This window comes from Leuresthes tenuis, unplaced genomic scaffold (genome assembly GCF_036924035.1).
Source record: "Leuresthes tenuis unplaced genomic scaffold, fLeuTen1.0.hap1 SCAF_2, whole genome shotgun sequence".
Lineage (NCBI taxonomy): Eukaryota > Metazoa > Chordata > Actinopteri > Atheriniformes > Atherinopsidae > Leuresthes > Leuresthes tenuis.
The window spans coordinates 13,981,803-13,995,255 of NW_027325356.1; the positions used below are offsets into that span (position 1 = coordinate 13,981,803).

Consider the following 13,453-nt stretch of genomic DNA (forward strand, 5'->3'; position numbering starts at 1 on the left):
ACTAATATACTTTTAGAGCGATCGAATGGATAGTCTTTGACTTTTCCACATGGTGATGTGACCCCAGGTTGAATTGTAATTACTTAAAACTAAAAAAGTTATAATCTCGTGCCAGGTCAAAAGGCTACACTTGTAGGATTTAAAGGCTTATTACAGGATTTTACCTTCAAACTGTTAGAATGGGTTTCAACAAATTTGAATAAATGAAAAAGGCCTCTTTAGGCGTTATAATAGACATTGCTGATTGGTAAGCCTGTGATTTAACATAGTAGGATGGTTGTGTCCTACCTTTTGGGGACACATTGCCTGTTACGTGTGTCTTTTGGGTCACACCTGCCACCTCTGGAAGCTTATTGGACACCGAGTGAGAGTCCTCCCGAGCTCATGATATGGCCAACTGCTTAGCAGTGACTGCCTCGTGGATTCTTTGCACTCCGTGGGGATTATGCTGTACTTCCATTAAAAAAAATATTCATTTCCATGGATGAGATTGATCACTTGATCATTTTCAAATGAAACGGCTCTTTTAGGGCAGCAGATGATATTAGGTGGGAGGTTCTTTAGCATTCCCAGGGGAACGTTCTTCCATGGAGGAAATGGAAAAAAGTGAGGAATGAGGGTCATCTAAATGCTAATTTCTGCTCATTTTTGAGCGAGGCACTTTGCTCATTTTCCCCTTTGACATTTTAGTGAAAAAGGGCCTAAAAGCAAGAGACGGACCTTTCCTTCAGATCAGTGGTTGGCTACAAAGTTAATTTCTCTCAAGACTTGAGTTCCAAATGGTTGAGAATGAGCAAGAAGAACAAGTTGGTGTTTGGATGTAGGTGATGTTTGAAAAAACCGCCGCAGTTGCTCTGTTGGACACACAGATTGGAACAGCTAGCAGTAATAAGCTGATGATGCAGGTCAGGTAGGAACACAATAAAATAGTTCGAGAAAGTAGTTTCAAAGTATACCGAAGAGTTGAGCACTAAAATACAACACAGTATCTGACTAATTGATCTCGACATTGTCGACATCTGCTGGTAAAAAGCTGCAGTTGCCACCACAACACAAAAGGCTTTGCCAGAATTCACATCAGATACACCCCCCCTGCTGGTGCGAACCAGACTTTCTGTCATGCACTGGAGGTGCATATTGTGGCTCCTAAATGAGCACTTGGCTCCGCATACAAGCACTGCCGGATGGCAGCTCTCGTGCGCAAGTGCATGAAATTAAAATATGAAATGGAACGACAGCTTTTGTGCGGCGATTTCAGCCACTTGTGTTCCACATCTGGATTTGTCATTTGGCTGAAGCTCCAGTGATGTAATGGATAAAAGCCCCCTCCACACACGCGAATGTAACCACACCCCAAACTATTCTGTAATTTGTTCTGACGACAGACCAGAAACTACCAAACACTGCTATCAACTAATGAGCAATAAATCTGTTTTATTTTCCGTGTTTACAAGGTAAACTCAATAGTTTGTACATACTGTACCCTGGGGATACCCCTCATTTAAAGTGAAAGCTTCTTTGAAAGTTATTTGAAAACGCTACCATAAATTAACATTAGCATGAATACTCAATCATACAAACAATTGTGCAATATAAAAAAATGCCAGTAGAAAAGCCCAAAGGTACACAGGCACGACAATGTAAGGTACAAAATTGGCACAAGAAATGGCAAACTTGTTTCCATTACAAAGGTAAAAAGGCTAATACAGGCAAAGAGTAAAAAGAGACTGAAAAGTTTGATGGCGCTTCATTTGCCCAGAGCTTTGTCCAGGTTGGTCTTGATGGCATCCAAAAAGTCTGACGTGTTGACATAATGCTCGTTCAGCTTGCAGCTGTGGGATCACAACGCAGAGGTTAGAGTTTGGATAGAAATGCAAAAAGCCACTCCGATGTAAAAGCATCTCCCAACTCACAGCAGGATGAAAGTGAAAACTCATACTCACTTGGCCAAGCCGTGGATGCAGCCTGCAAGGTCTTTGGTCATCACGCCGCTTTCCACGGTTTCCACACACACTTTTTCTAAAGTCTGAGAGAACCTGGAGAGCAGCGATACATTTGCTCAGAAATTATGTCAAATTATATAACCACATGTGGCAGGACTACATGCTTGAAATGGGATAACTTACTTAATTAAATCAGGATTCCCATCCAGTTTCCCTCTGTGTTCTAAGCCCCTGGTCCACGCAAAGATGCTCGCAATGGGGTTGGTACTGGTTGATTTGCCCTAAAGAGCAATGATGCAGAGAATGATGTCACTTACTCAAAAAGCTATGAGAGTGAACAGTATATCTTTGGAAGGTTTGGCTTCAGAATTTCAGAAAAACATTTCGGAATATACCTTCTTTGATCACAATTTCACTTCATCCACTATTTGATATACTTGATCTCGGGCCTTAAGCTCTAACTGTCACAGCTTCAATCAAAAACATTGTGTCCTAAAACTCGAGTCTGACCTGAAACCCAACGCGCCGCAGGTCTAAACCCGGAATGAGCGCTGCAAAGCTGTTTAGCCAAAAAGTCCATTTCTAGTGCCAATGTAGAAATGAAGGAGCACACATTATTGGCCTTACTCTCTGGTGTTCGCGGTAGTGTCTGGTGACGGTGCCATGAGCAGCCTCAGCCTCGATAGTCTTGCCGTCAGGACACACCAGTACAGATGTCATGAGCCCCAGGGAGCCAAAACCTGGACACGAAGCGCATGCACAAAAAAAAAAAAACAATTAGAGGGAGAAAACTACAACTTGTGGCTGTATCCTCGTTGTTTAGTTGTCGTGCGCCTACCCTGAGCCAGAATGTCCGACTGCACGTCTCCGTCATAATTCTTGCAGGCCCAAACAAATCCTCCAGAGGACTTCAGGACCTGGGCCACCATGTCGTCGATGAGCCGGTGCTCGTACCAGATCTTCAGCTTGTCAAACTCAGGCTTGTACGTGCTGAAGGAGACCAAATGATCAAACATTTGGGTTCAATCCATAGTTGTAGCAAGCCAAAGTTGTGATGAGCCCACACTGGAAAGTCTTAAGTGCTCGGCTCTCATCCGACTTACGTCTCAAAGATGTCCTGAAAGATGTCTTTGAAGCGGCCATCGTAGGCCTTGAGGATGGTGTTCTTGGTGCTCATGTATAAAGGCCACTTCTTCTGGATGGAATACTGGAAGCAGCTGTGAGCGAAACCGCTGATGGACTGCACAGACAAAATGTCACAGAAAAGTCCAGATTTCAACCATAAAGCACCACAGCGCAGAAACATCAGAGAACGCACTCCAAACATCTGCTTTCACCAGACTTGAGGATCTATTTAAGTAATTCTTGCCTCGTCAGTGTTGTACATTCCCATCCCACAGCCCCCTGCGGGAAAGTCGTACACCTCCCACTCCTGTGGCTTTGCACCATCAGCTGGGGAAAACACAATCTTAAACTTGCCGGGTCTGTCAATGACAAAGTCTGTGGCCCTGTACTGGAAGATCAAACATTAGTATGTGAGGTCAATTTTCTTCATGTTTGACTGTATTTATGACAAGAAAATGCATGTTTATTTTATTTTTTTTCTTAAATACCTGATCTCCAAATGCATGTCTGCCAATTGTGATGGCTTGTGTCCAACCGGGAACAAGTCGGGGGATGTTTCTACAAAGGATGGGCTCACGGAAAACTGTGCCGCCCAAAATGTTCCTGATGGTTCCATTGGGACTCTTCCACATCTTCTTCAGTTTAAACTCTGCAAAGAGGACGTCATTCTGCCATTTAAGGATGTAAACATCCTTCAAACCAAGCGTTCTTACGTTTAAAAAGGCTAAAAACAGTCTGTTTCACAGCCTGACTTTGGCGCAAAGTTAGAAAGACAGATAAGCACAGTCAGCATCTGATAACACTGAGTGAGGCCGACTTACCTTCAACTCTGGCCTCGTCGGGAGTGATTGTGGCACACTTGACGGCCACATTGTATTTCTGAGTTGCCAGAGCGGAGTCGATGGTGACCTGGTCGTCCGTCTGGTCTCGATAGGGTAGACCCAGGTCAAAATACTTCAGCTCCACATCCACGTTGGACAGGATGAGCTGTGCAAATGCAAGAAGTTATCTGCATAAGGACAACCCTGCATAACAACCTCCAAAACACACGAACGCAGCGCTCTGACAATTATCTGAATGCAAACATTCATTTATTTACTCATTGGTAAAGTGTAACTACAGCTGCAGCCGGAGAAGCCACTCAGGCTACCTTCTCCTTGATGAACTCCCATATGATGCGAGTCATCTCATCTCCATCCATCTCCACCACCGGCTGGTCCACCCTGATACGCGTCGTTGCATCTGGAAAATGCAGTGACACAAACTTTAAGGGTTAATTACAGCTGGGGAAGGACGAGGTTTGGGAAAATGGTGGGAGGTGGGAAAAAAAAAAAAAACAGGTCAAAGTTTGCACAAACACAAAGCTGTCACTTGTTAAGATTATATCCAAAAGATTTATTAGCAAGAGGATCATTTTCAAATGCTCATGATTACAACTGTCTCTTTCTGAAAACATTACGATTGTCCCAGCAGAGTCCAAAGATTTGTAATCCACGGCCCTTCAGGGAAGCTAATCAGCAAGCCTGGAATATCTGCGGAATGACCTTTTACTTTATTTCACCTCTGACTAGAACAGCCACTGCTATAAGACATTTCATGCACTCATTTTCATAGAATCCTGTCTGGCACCACTTTCACAGAGACAGCAAAACCACCGACTGTATATATATATATATGTATAAAAATGATAAAATATTTTATATACTGGAATACAGCTGCCAAACTCGGTGCCCTTGCGATTATATGACTGCTTTGATAGCATTTATTACTCCTTCGAGCCCTTTCGACATTTGGCAACACGTGAACTTAAAAGCCAAGACAGGGTGGTACAAGTTGCTCATCAGACTTCAGGTTTAAGTATAAAACATCAAAGACTCAGGTTAAATACATTTTATCTGCAGTATTCAGAGTGAATTTTCATGTCTATGTGTGTTAGCAGTTCAGTGATTAAACGAAAGTGCTTTGGATCATTTTTTTTTCCAGCATGCTGTTACGTGTGATTCACCAGTGGCTCGTCGCCAACCTGCGACTTTCTGCCGCTTCCCTGTCATGTAATGTTTAGTGAAACTATTCCATACAACGTTTACTCGGTCCTCACAGACATGCCACCGCACTCCTGTTTGTGAGCATCACAGACAAAGCAACCAGCAGTGCATTTTGACTCATATTGCTGTGGTTTTAGTTGACAGCTGACTTACAGTTCCTGTGGTGCAGTCTGTTAGCGCAGCCGGTGGCAGGTGAGAGCGCCGCGGGGTTTTGCGCCAGCGCAGCGGCCGCGCTCCTCGACACGGTCGTCAGAGCTTTCAGGTATCCCGCCATCGTTACAGGAGATTGGTTATGGTCACGAACGTAGCCACTGGAACTGGGCTCTCTATCCTTATGAATGAGCGCCAACCTTAGGTAAACTAACGATGACGTAGGTGGTAGTAAATTCCACCCACGTCACCTGCTCTGATTGGCCAACTTCGCTTCTTTCCCTATGCTGCATTGAAGAAGAAAAAAATCTGGGAAATTATATTATCATACCTTCAATTTATGAAAACAATAAAAAAAGGAAAACTCTACACCGTCTGTCCTTTTGTTTCTTCATAAAGACTTATTCTGACTTGAATTTTAATAGAGATTTACAAAAGATTAATGTATAAAACTCTGTATTCCAGAAGTTGATTCCCGCAAAGTGTTTTTTCATTGCATTTATAATGGAGGCCTCTGGTTGTCATGTTAGATTTGTTTAGATCCTGCTTATGAATTTTAAGCTAGAATTTTGACTAATGACAAAGAACTTGTTTACTTCAATCTCAATAGTAAACACAGTCCACACAGCTCTTGCAATGAGTTCTCATCTAATTTTATTGACAGTATACCAGGTTACAAACAGATTGGTCCGAAAAATGACTTGGTGCAAAAAAATAATCATCAAGATTGGTCCATTTCCATTCTCCAATAATGTGAAGTGAATTAATGCAAACTGAGAATCCAATCAAACAGTAATAACAGGATACACACACAGACATATATATATATATGTTTAAATGAAATCAGTAAACTTGATACACAAAGGGAAAATACACTTTTAAGGCACTTTGTGCAAGACATTCAAGACCATGAGAGGCAGAGTTCTTAAAGCTTGTAAAAATAAACATGAAAAACATTAATAAAACAAATTAAAATAACATTCTGAAGCAATGCGTCTTCGGTTACTATCCATGTGCCCCAATTTTCAGTGTGACTGCTGGACATCGAGATGAAAACCCACAATGCTCCTACTGTGTGCCAGATTGGGCAATTAATAGGTAGATCAAACTAAACCTGGTTTATATTGTACATGTATTAAATTATCATAAATAATCAGTGAAATGTTGAAAGATATCAGCTAAGTATCCTCAAGTGTGAGGTGGTTCTTCACAGCTCAGCTGGGTAACAAAACATGACAGATATGAAAAAGCCATTCAAGTTTGTTGGACACAGAGAGCAATCAGTAACAGAGCAACCCCTTGAACTATCTATACGCCAAAGGCTACAGTAAGTGCTTATGTCCAGATGGACACTCACACTGGCAAACTTCCAGCTGTCTACCCGAGTTTTAAGTAGCCGCCACCACAGAGCCTTTCTTCTCACTGAAGAAGCTCTTAAGCAGCATGACTTGACCGATGCCGATGAAAAACAGCAGGACGGTCTCTCCGACGGACCAGTAGGTCACCCGCTGAAGGAGATGCTCTGCTTTTGTGCGGTCGTATGCTTCTCTTAGCCTGTACCGTGTCTGCGAGTCAGTCACTACTTTCAAGACCTCGTGAATGGCGACGCAGGACGACTCCAACTGAAAGCAGAAAGATCAAAACAAGGCAAAACAAGTGAAATTTTCAAGCAAAAAAATGTTAGGACTGGAAGTTGAGATTAGCAACAAATCATCTAATAGGAACTGATAGCATTAAAACCACCGACCCAGCTTTCAAACTCAGATTCGAATCTGGAACAGTAAATCTGGACCCATCAGAATGCATGACCTTTTTCCCCTTGATCCAGAACCCAATTTCTGTGCTCCCAAGCAAATTAAAGCCTTTTTATAAGCTTTTTATAAGCCTCACTTTCTTCAGCTGCAGCCAGGTAAACGTGTGCACCCCAGGACACCCCTAAGAGTGATATTTTGGTGTACATAACACAAGACATGTGTGTTGGAGCCCAGTTCCATAATATAAAAGTTGCAATTAAAAATCCACGATGTGCAAAGCTGAATTGGGCCGACACGTTATCAATACGTCTGAGTGAGAGCAAAGACTTGCAAAGAATAATTTGCCATTGTTCATGTGATAGCTCCTTCTGCCATGAGTCAGAAAAACTCTGTCTCCACCCAGTGGACTTTGTTTAAACTGCCTCACCACTGACACCCTTCTAATGATATTGTAACAGTGGTGCTGAGCTATTCCATTAACTCAACAACTGATCAAACACAACATCGATTATCTAATCACATGTATTCATTTTTAATCCAATTTAGTGTTTTTGCTTGTATGTAGTGCTGTCTTTTTTTTGTTGTTGTTTTTTGGTCTCTTTTATTCATTTGCCCGCCTCCACTCCATACAAACATTGCCCATCGCTCCTCAGACTTACTTGAGTTAGTGCTGTACTTCTGGTCATAGTTTGCAGAATAGGTTCCTCTTCTCCGTGGCGGAAGTCCAAGTACACTATTTTATGCGTGAAAGTTGAAAACTCATTGCTGAAACAGACCTGGTAGACTCCCTTCATTGCTGTGGTGTGAGAGAAGCTGTCATACTGCTTTTTCCTCTCGTTATACAAAACATTGTTTCGGGGATCCGTGACAAAGCAGTCCACATCATAGTTGCCTCCTGCAATGACCTAGGAGTAATCAAAACAGAAAAAGGCGTTGTTTGATGGGAAATGTCATTGACAAGGTAGTTGTAACATTGTAGCATATGCTGCCTTTACATCTCCTGCAATACTGAGCTGACTGTACAGTCATGTAACAATGATTAACACTATACGATTATATAGCATAGATAACAAATGGGCATTCACTGAAAGTGATGCATTTTGCACAACTTGGACAGAAATATGTAGGCTATGTTAAGAGTTGGAAAACGATCGAGTGAATGCTTCAGCCTAAAAAAAAAAAGTACGCTTTACTGCATCTCTCAAATGCACAGGGACGCGAAGAAGCGTCAAAGGTAACTCACTTGGAAGTCTATGTCAAACTTTACGTCTTTCTCTAGTTCCTCGTAGAAACATTGCTTATCGTTGTCGGGGAGTTCAAAAGTCAGCTCGGTCCCAAATACCGCGCAGACACGCAACAGTATGCAGCCCAGGCCCAGCAGACAGAGCATGATGAAAGCCAAAAGAAAGCACTTACAGTCCCCGAGTGCACACACTCTTTCACACAGTTATACTGATGATAACATTTGGGTAGCTCTGACGTGGCGCGAGCACAAAGAACTTCCGGGACAGGTTTGTTTATTTTATTTTATTTTTTAAAACATAAAATGACCCCACACCAGTTAAGAATAATAATAAAAAAGGACGAACAAGATCTCAGCTAAAGCCCATTAATGTTGGAGAAAACTATTAAACCTACGACAGGCAAAAATGACAGCGACTGATAAGGAATTTGGACTCAGTCACGCGGCACTTTCAAAATAAATTAATAACACACGAACGCCACGGCACTCGAATCTGTTTGGGTAGGATACTGCATCCGTTTTGTTCCGAGAAACGGACGTTTCACCTAAAGAAAAAAGTCTGTATGGTATTGAATTCAAATGTCCAACTAGGTGTTCGTCTTCTGCAGCAGTAGAAGCAGGACAAAGTTGAGGGTTAAAAAAATCTGGATAAATTCTTACTTGCAAGACACTGTCAAACCTTTGTGAAACAGTGTTTCGGTAGCTCTCAAGACCAAAATAAGACTTTTATCTTGGCCAAAGGCCAAAATGTATATATGTTTTTTTAAAACCCCAAACAAACAAAAAACACAGGTCACTAATTGGTTTCTATGACAACAAATTACTCTTTTAAACTGAATCTTATTCTGAAAACCCCCGTCATTAGAATCCACTCCTCACTTCCGGCAACACTTAGAAACAGTTAGAAAAACACAGTCCGTCTGCGCCATAGTACGGAAGAAAAAACGTCAATTAGCACTGTTTTTCACTGGATTAGTTTTTAGAACGCCGAATAGTTTCTGCGTGAACATAAAGATTTTTTTAAAGTTAATGTTTGTTAATATATTCAGTTGTACTAATTTGAGTTGGCGAACGGCCTAAATTATGCAAAACTACGCAGATGCTATCAAGGACTTTGTAGAGAGCCATGCGACCGGTCTCACGGTTGCCCTTGTAGCAGGTAAATCGATTCCATCGTGACAATGCATTGTTTAAACTGTGTCTTGTACAGTTTTTACGCTTTCCACAATGCACAGACCAAGAGAACTAGCTGCTAGTGAGAATGTGCAGTATATCCTACATTTACACTATGTATATTTATACAAAGTTTATACAAACCTGAAGTTCAGGAAGTTAAACTGTGCCTACATAAAGAAGATCAGCGTGATTGCTACTCTTCAGAACTGGGAGTGTTTAGACATGCGAGAGTCAGTGCTGATAAGTGAATAGTCGTGTTAAATATTGACAATTGTGATATTTCACCATCGTAAACTAACCTCAACTCTTAGGAGTTCATTAAGGAGATACAGTCTCTTTTGCCAGTGACTTATTTTAAGGAATTTATTCCCATCGTGTCATGTCACTGCAACAAGAACAAGTAAACAATGAATCGAACGAGGATATGATTAACATCGCAACAAATAAAAGAAAAAGGAAAAATGTAATTCTCCGTTTGAGCTGTTATTATTTTGTTAACATCTCTGTTAGGGGTAGGCCTGCTAGCCTTGCGAAGATGGATGGCAGGGGGAGTATGTCGAAGCAAGGTCAGTCTGGAAGGCAAAACCGTCCTGATCACTGGAGCCAACACTGGCATTGGGAAGGAGACAGCCCTGGATATGGCCCAGAGAGGTGAGACCTTCATCTGGAGGAAAGGAGGAGGCTTTGCTTGTTGTATATTTATGTGAAGCGTCATTAAAGTAGGATCAGATCACCACGAAGAAAATTAAACATTAAGACAACAAAGCATACCACTTTTATCTTTTTTTGTTTTAGTTGCCATATGCAGAGTGGACTACTTAGTAGGCTTGTGTGATTATATAAAAAAAACAAAACATAAATCAATACCTATCGAATAATGGATTTTATTTTGATAAATGACAACTAATCTAATTGCAGTGCACTTTTATATGACTGTTACTTTGACAGTGTTGTGCCAGCACTTCCTTTAGTGTACTTGCTATTATAGGATACATCACCAATATTTCTTACTCTTATGCAGGGGCCAGAGTGATCCTTGCCTGCAGGGACATGAACAGAGCCCGCATTGCAGCAGATGAGATCCGTCAAAAGAGTGGGAATGGCAACGTGGTGGTAAAGAAACTGGACCTCGCCTCGCTGCAGTCCGTCAGAGACATGGCCAAAGATGTCCAGGAGACAGAGGAGCGCTTGGACATTCTCATCAACAATGCCGGTATTTCCTCTTGATTCATTTAGCAGAAGAGACATGTTTTCTCCTCAGCAAGACCACCACAAAGAATCTTAAGAAGGTAGAATGAATGCTTTAATTTGGAGTCAACTTTTTTTTTTTTTTTTTTTTTTGTTAGGTATTATGATGTGTCCTAAATGGGAGACTGAGGATGGTTTTGAAATGCAGTTTGGGGTCAACCACTTGGGGCATTTTCTCCTCACCAACTGTCTCCTTGACCTGCTGAAGAAGTCGGCTCCAAGTCGCGTCGTCGTCGTATCGAGCCTGGCACACCAGAGGGGTAAAATGCTTCATTATCCATCTCTGTTTCTCCTTTTTTAAAAGAACATATTGACGATTCTAAAGACAAAAGGGTGCTTTCTAGTCTCCTGTTCCATCTCAGTTATCCAACATCATGCACTGTATTTACTTCTGTATTTTCTGCAGGTCATATACACTTTGATGACATTAACCTTGATAAAAACTACAAACCTGAAGTGAGCTATGGTCAGAGCAAGTTGGCCAATGTTCTCTTTACCAGGGAACTGGCAGCAAGACTGAAAGGTGCTGTCCTGTAAACATTCGTTCCTTTCTATATAGCACAGAAAGTGTTAACAGCGGCATTGCGTTCCCTACACTACAAGTAACAATTGACTTGATTGATCCCCCTCATTAGACACTGGTGTGACCGCGTACAGCCTTCACCCTGGGGTCATCCGCACAGAGTTGGGTCGCTATTTTTTCCCCAAATTAGCTCTGTGGAAGAAGATTGTAGCCTCCATCGTTATGAGGATAGTCAAAGATCCCTGGGAAGGAGCTCAAACCACCATCTACTGCGCCGTTGAGGAGAAACTGGCAAATGAAAGCGGCCTCTACTACAGGCAAGTCTGACTGCGAACGTCTGAACTTTCTGTTCCGTCTCTTATTTTGCCGTTAATATAACATTTGTATGTCGTTATGGTCATGCTGTTGTCTATTGTACACAAAAATTACATATAAAACAAACAAAAAAGATTCTTTATTACTCTCAAAGACAGATTATAAGGGTCAAATTCTAGTACAAAATAAAGAGATTTATTTGAGTATGTTTTTTGTTTAAAACAAACCTCTTGCGATCCATCAACAATACATAGCATCACTTTTGCTGACTTTGTGCCCCCCCCCCCCCTCCCCCCCCTTTTTTTTCCATTTATTTCACTGTAAAGTGACTGTGCCCCGAAAACGCCGGCGCCACAGGCTCTGGATGATGCTGCTGCCAAGAAGCTGTGGGACCTCAGTGCCTCCATGGTTGGTCTGGCTTAATCAGGACAGCCTGCCATGCTTCTCTTGGCCTTGCTTGGTGATGGCCTTGTTTGAGAGGATCAACAGTGCTCTCAAATTCATCGTTATTGTCTTATATGCTGAGGGTCTTTACACTAATTAATATTTTTTCTACCTGCATAAATTATCAAGCGCTATGCAACATTTTGCACCATGCTCTCATAATAAGTGCTCTTTATAATCTGTTATATGTAAGTGCAGTGCAGTACTCTTTGTATAATATATATTCTGCATATTTAATGATTTGCTCTACATCTCTGCTTATGCTATATTGTTTATCCAAATAAGGTAATATAAGCTAAATTATCTTAACGCATTCTGATTGTTTTCATCGCTATCAAAGGGGTCTTTTTCACAGACTTTTATTTGGAGCACTTGAATGCATATGGGCGATAACATTTAGTTTTTCCTTCAAATGAAAAGAGATTTTTACGGCTTCAAAATACTGCTTTTATTAATGGTATTTAGCAATTGAAATGATACAGTAAAAGCATAACTTTGTTTGTACCATCATTTTTGTTACAACCTCACGACAGTAGTGAAATATCGGAGACAAAAGGTAGAAAGGTGTTGCATGAAGGAAGTGGCCTTTGACCCCACCATGCTGATAGCCGTGACTGGATCGCTGTAGATGAAAGGCAAGATGATCCTCCACCAGGTGTAGAGAGGGAGTGGATGCCTCGGGGGCTCAGAGCCGTTAGTATGCACCCAGTCAACCCAGAAGACTCTTCACCCTTGTGTGTGTGTGTGTGTGTGTCATGGATGCTATTTGCTGTGTCATGCTGAGGATGTTTTGATACTGGTGTTTTTTGAGATGAAAATGTGTCTGTGAATTTGTCGACTGACCATACAAGTGAAAGAACGTACACAGGAAGCCACCAGCACTGAAAAATGTTGGCAATAAATGTCTGATGAAAGGTGACATTTCTTCTTGCAGTCATTGCATAACAGGATCAAACACATGGACACTGTATATTTGTATAGGAGTAAAAACTTCCACGTTTAATCAGGCTTTCGTATGAGGATGACGACACATTTTAAGACAATAGCGTGATTAAAAAGGGTGAAATAGGCCCAAGCTTCTAAAACGGCAGCCTGAGCTTTTTTCTTTTCTTCTTTGGTAATTATGTCAGGATTTTCACTTTACAAACCACAAGTCTGCATACTTTACTGCTTCAAGTCATTATCCTTCTAGACAAAAAACAACTTGTTGCTACACAGCAGAACAATATATGTGTATAAGTATTTTCTATCGTCTTTCCTTTTCTATTTTGTTACGGGCCTCATCTTGAGCTGTAATTAAAGAGTAAGTGTGCTAAGTTGGAGGGTGTGAATATGTTATATTCACCTTGAATTTACTCACCTATTTTGTGTTCCACTTAACCGGTTGTGCCATCCTCAGTATACAGTTAATGGATGATGTTTGCCATGCTGTATCAGGCCGGTATCTAAACTTTATGCGAGGGAACACCACGCCTTAGTACTGCAGT

At 41.5% G+C, this 13,453-nt stretch overlaps 3 protein-coding genes across 3 annotated transcripts; 1 reads left to right on the forward strand and 2 right to left on the reverse strand.

Annotated features, from left to right (window-relative positions):
- Positions 1 to 1,424: 1,424 nt before the first annotated feature.
- Positions 1,425 to 5,517, reverse strand: LOC140301687 (isocitrate dehydrogenase [NADP], mitochondrial). Its single transcript, XM_072380273.1, has 11 exons — positions 5,267 to 5,517; positions 4,219 to 4,310; positions 3,890 to 4,055; positions 3,557 to 3,717; positions 3,313 to 3,456; positions 3,047 to 3,183; positions 2,782 to 2,933; positions 2,571 to 2,683; positions 2,127 to 2,224; positions 1,944 to 2,036; positions 1,425 to 1,832 (listed from the first exon to the last, which is right to left on the reverse strand). Exons 1-11 carry the CDS (start codon positions 5,385 to 5,387, stop codon positions 1,748 to 1,750), a joined length of 1,362 nt encoding a protein of 453 aa, XP_072236374.1. The 5' UTR covers positions 5,388 to 5,517; the 3' UTR covers positions 1,425 to 1,747.
- A 384-nt stretch (positions 5,518 to 5,901) lies between these two features.
- On the reverse strand, positions 5,902 to 8,500 carry tmed3 (transmembrane p24 trafficking protein 3). Its single transcript, XM_072380275.1, has 3 exons — positions 8,261 to 8,500; positions 7,677 to 7,922; positions 5,902 to 6,885 (listed from the first exon to the last, which is right to left on the reverse strand). The coding sequence occupies exons 1-3, from the start codon at positions 8,405 to 8,407 to the stop codon at positions 6,652 to 6,654; spliced, it is 627 nt and encodes a 208-aa protein (XP_072236376.1). The 5' UTR covers positions 8,408 to 8,500; the 3' UTR covers positions 5,902 to 6,651.
- A 661-nt stretch (positions 8,501 to 9,161) lies between these two features.
- LOC140301688 (retinol dehydrogenase 13) lies at positions 9,162 to 12,825 on the forward strand. Its single transcript, XM_072380274.1, has 7 exons — positions 9,162 to 9,419; positions 9,947 to 10,087; positions 10,458 to 10,649; positions 10,783 to 10,944; positions 11,091 to 11,207; positions 11,320 to 11,524; positions 11,849 to 12,825. Exons 1-7 carry the CDS (start codon positions 9,344 to 9,346, stop codon positions 11,943 to 11,945), a joined length of 990 nt encoding a protein of 329 aa, XP_072236375.1. The 5' UTR covers positions 9,162 to 9,343; the 3' UTR covers positions 11,946 to 12,825.
- Positions 12,826 to 13,453: the final 628 nt, after the last annotated feature.

Bases quoted from the DNA above. Each gene is read 5' to 3' on its own strand.
- LOC140301687 (XM_072380273.1), bottom strand. From the start codon at position 5,387: ATGGCGGGATACCTGAAAGCTCTGACGACCGTGTCGAGGAGCGCGGCC. The intron at 4,311-5,266 runs GTAAGTCAGCTG...TGCATTTTCCAG, and splicing joins CAGACTGCACCACAGGAACT to ATGCAACGACGCGTATCAGG. The intron at 2,934-3,046 runs GTAAGTCGGATG...GGTCTCCTTCAG, and splicing joins TTTCAGGACATCTTTGAGAC to CACGTACAAGCCTGAGTTTG.
- tmed3 (XM_072380275.1), bottom strand. From the start codon at position 8,407: ATGCTCTGTCTGCTGGGCCTGGGCTGCATACTGTTGCGTGTCTGCGCG. The intron at 7,923-8,260 runs GTGAGTTACCTT...GATTACTCCTAG, and splicing joins AGTTTGACATAGACTTCCAA to GTCATTGCAGGAGGCAACTA. The intron at 6,886-7,676 runs GTAAGTCTGAGG...TTCTGCTTTCAG, and splicing joins GAAGTACAGCACTAACTCAA to TTGGAGTCGTCCTGCGTCGC.
- LOC140301688 (XM_072380274.1), top strand. From the start codon at position 9,344: ATGCAAAACTACGCAGATGCTATCAAGGACTTTGTAGAGAGCCATGCG. The intron at 10,650-10,782 runs GTATTTCCTCTT...TTTTTTTGTTAG, and splicing joins CATTCTCATCAACAATGCCG to GTATTATGATGTGTCCTAAA. The intron at 11,525-11,848 runs GCAAGTCTGACT...TTCACTGTAAAG, and splicing joins GAAAGCGGCCTCTACTACAG to TGACTGTGCCCCGAAAACGC.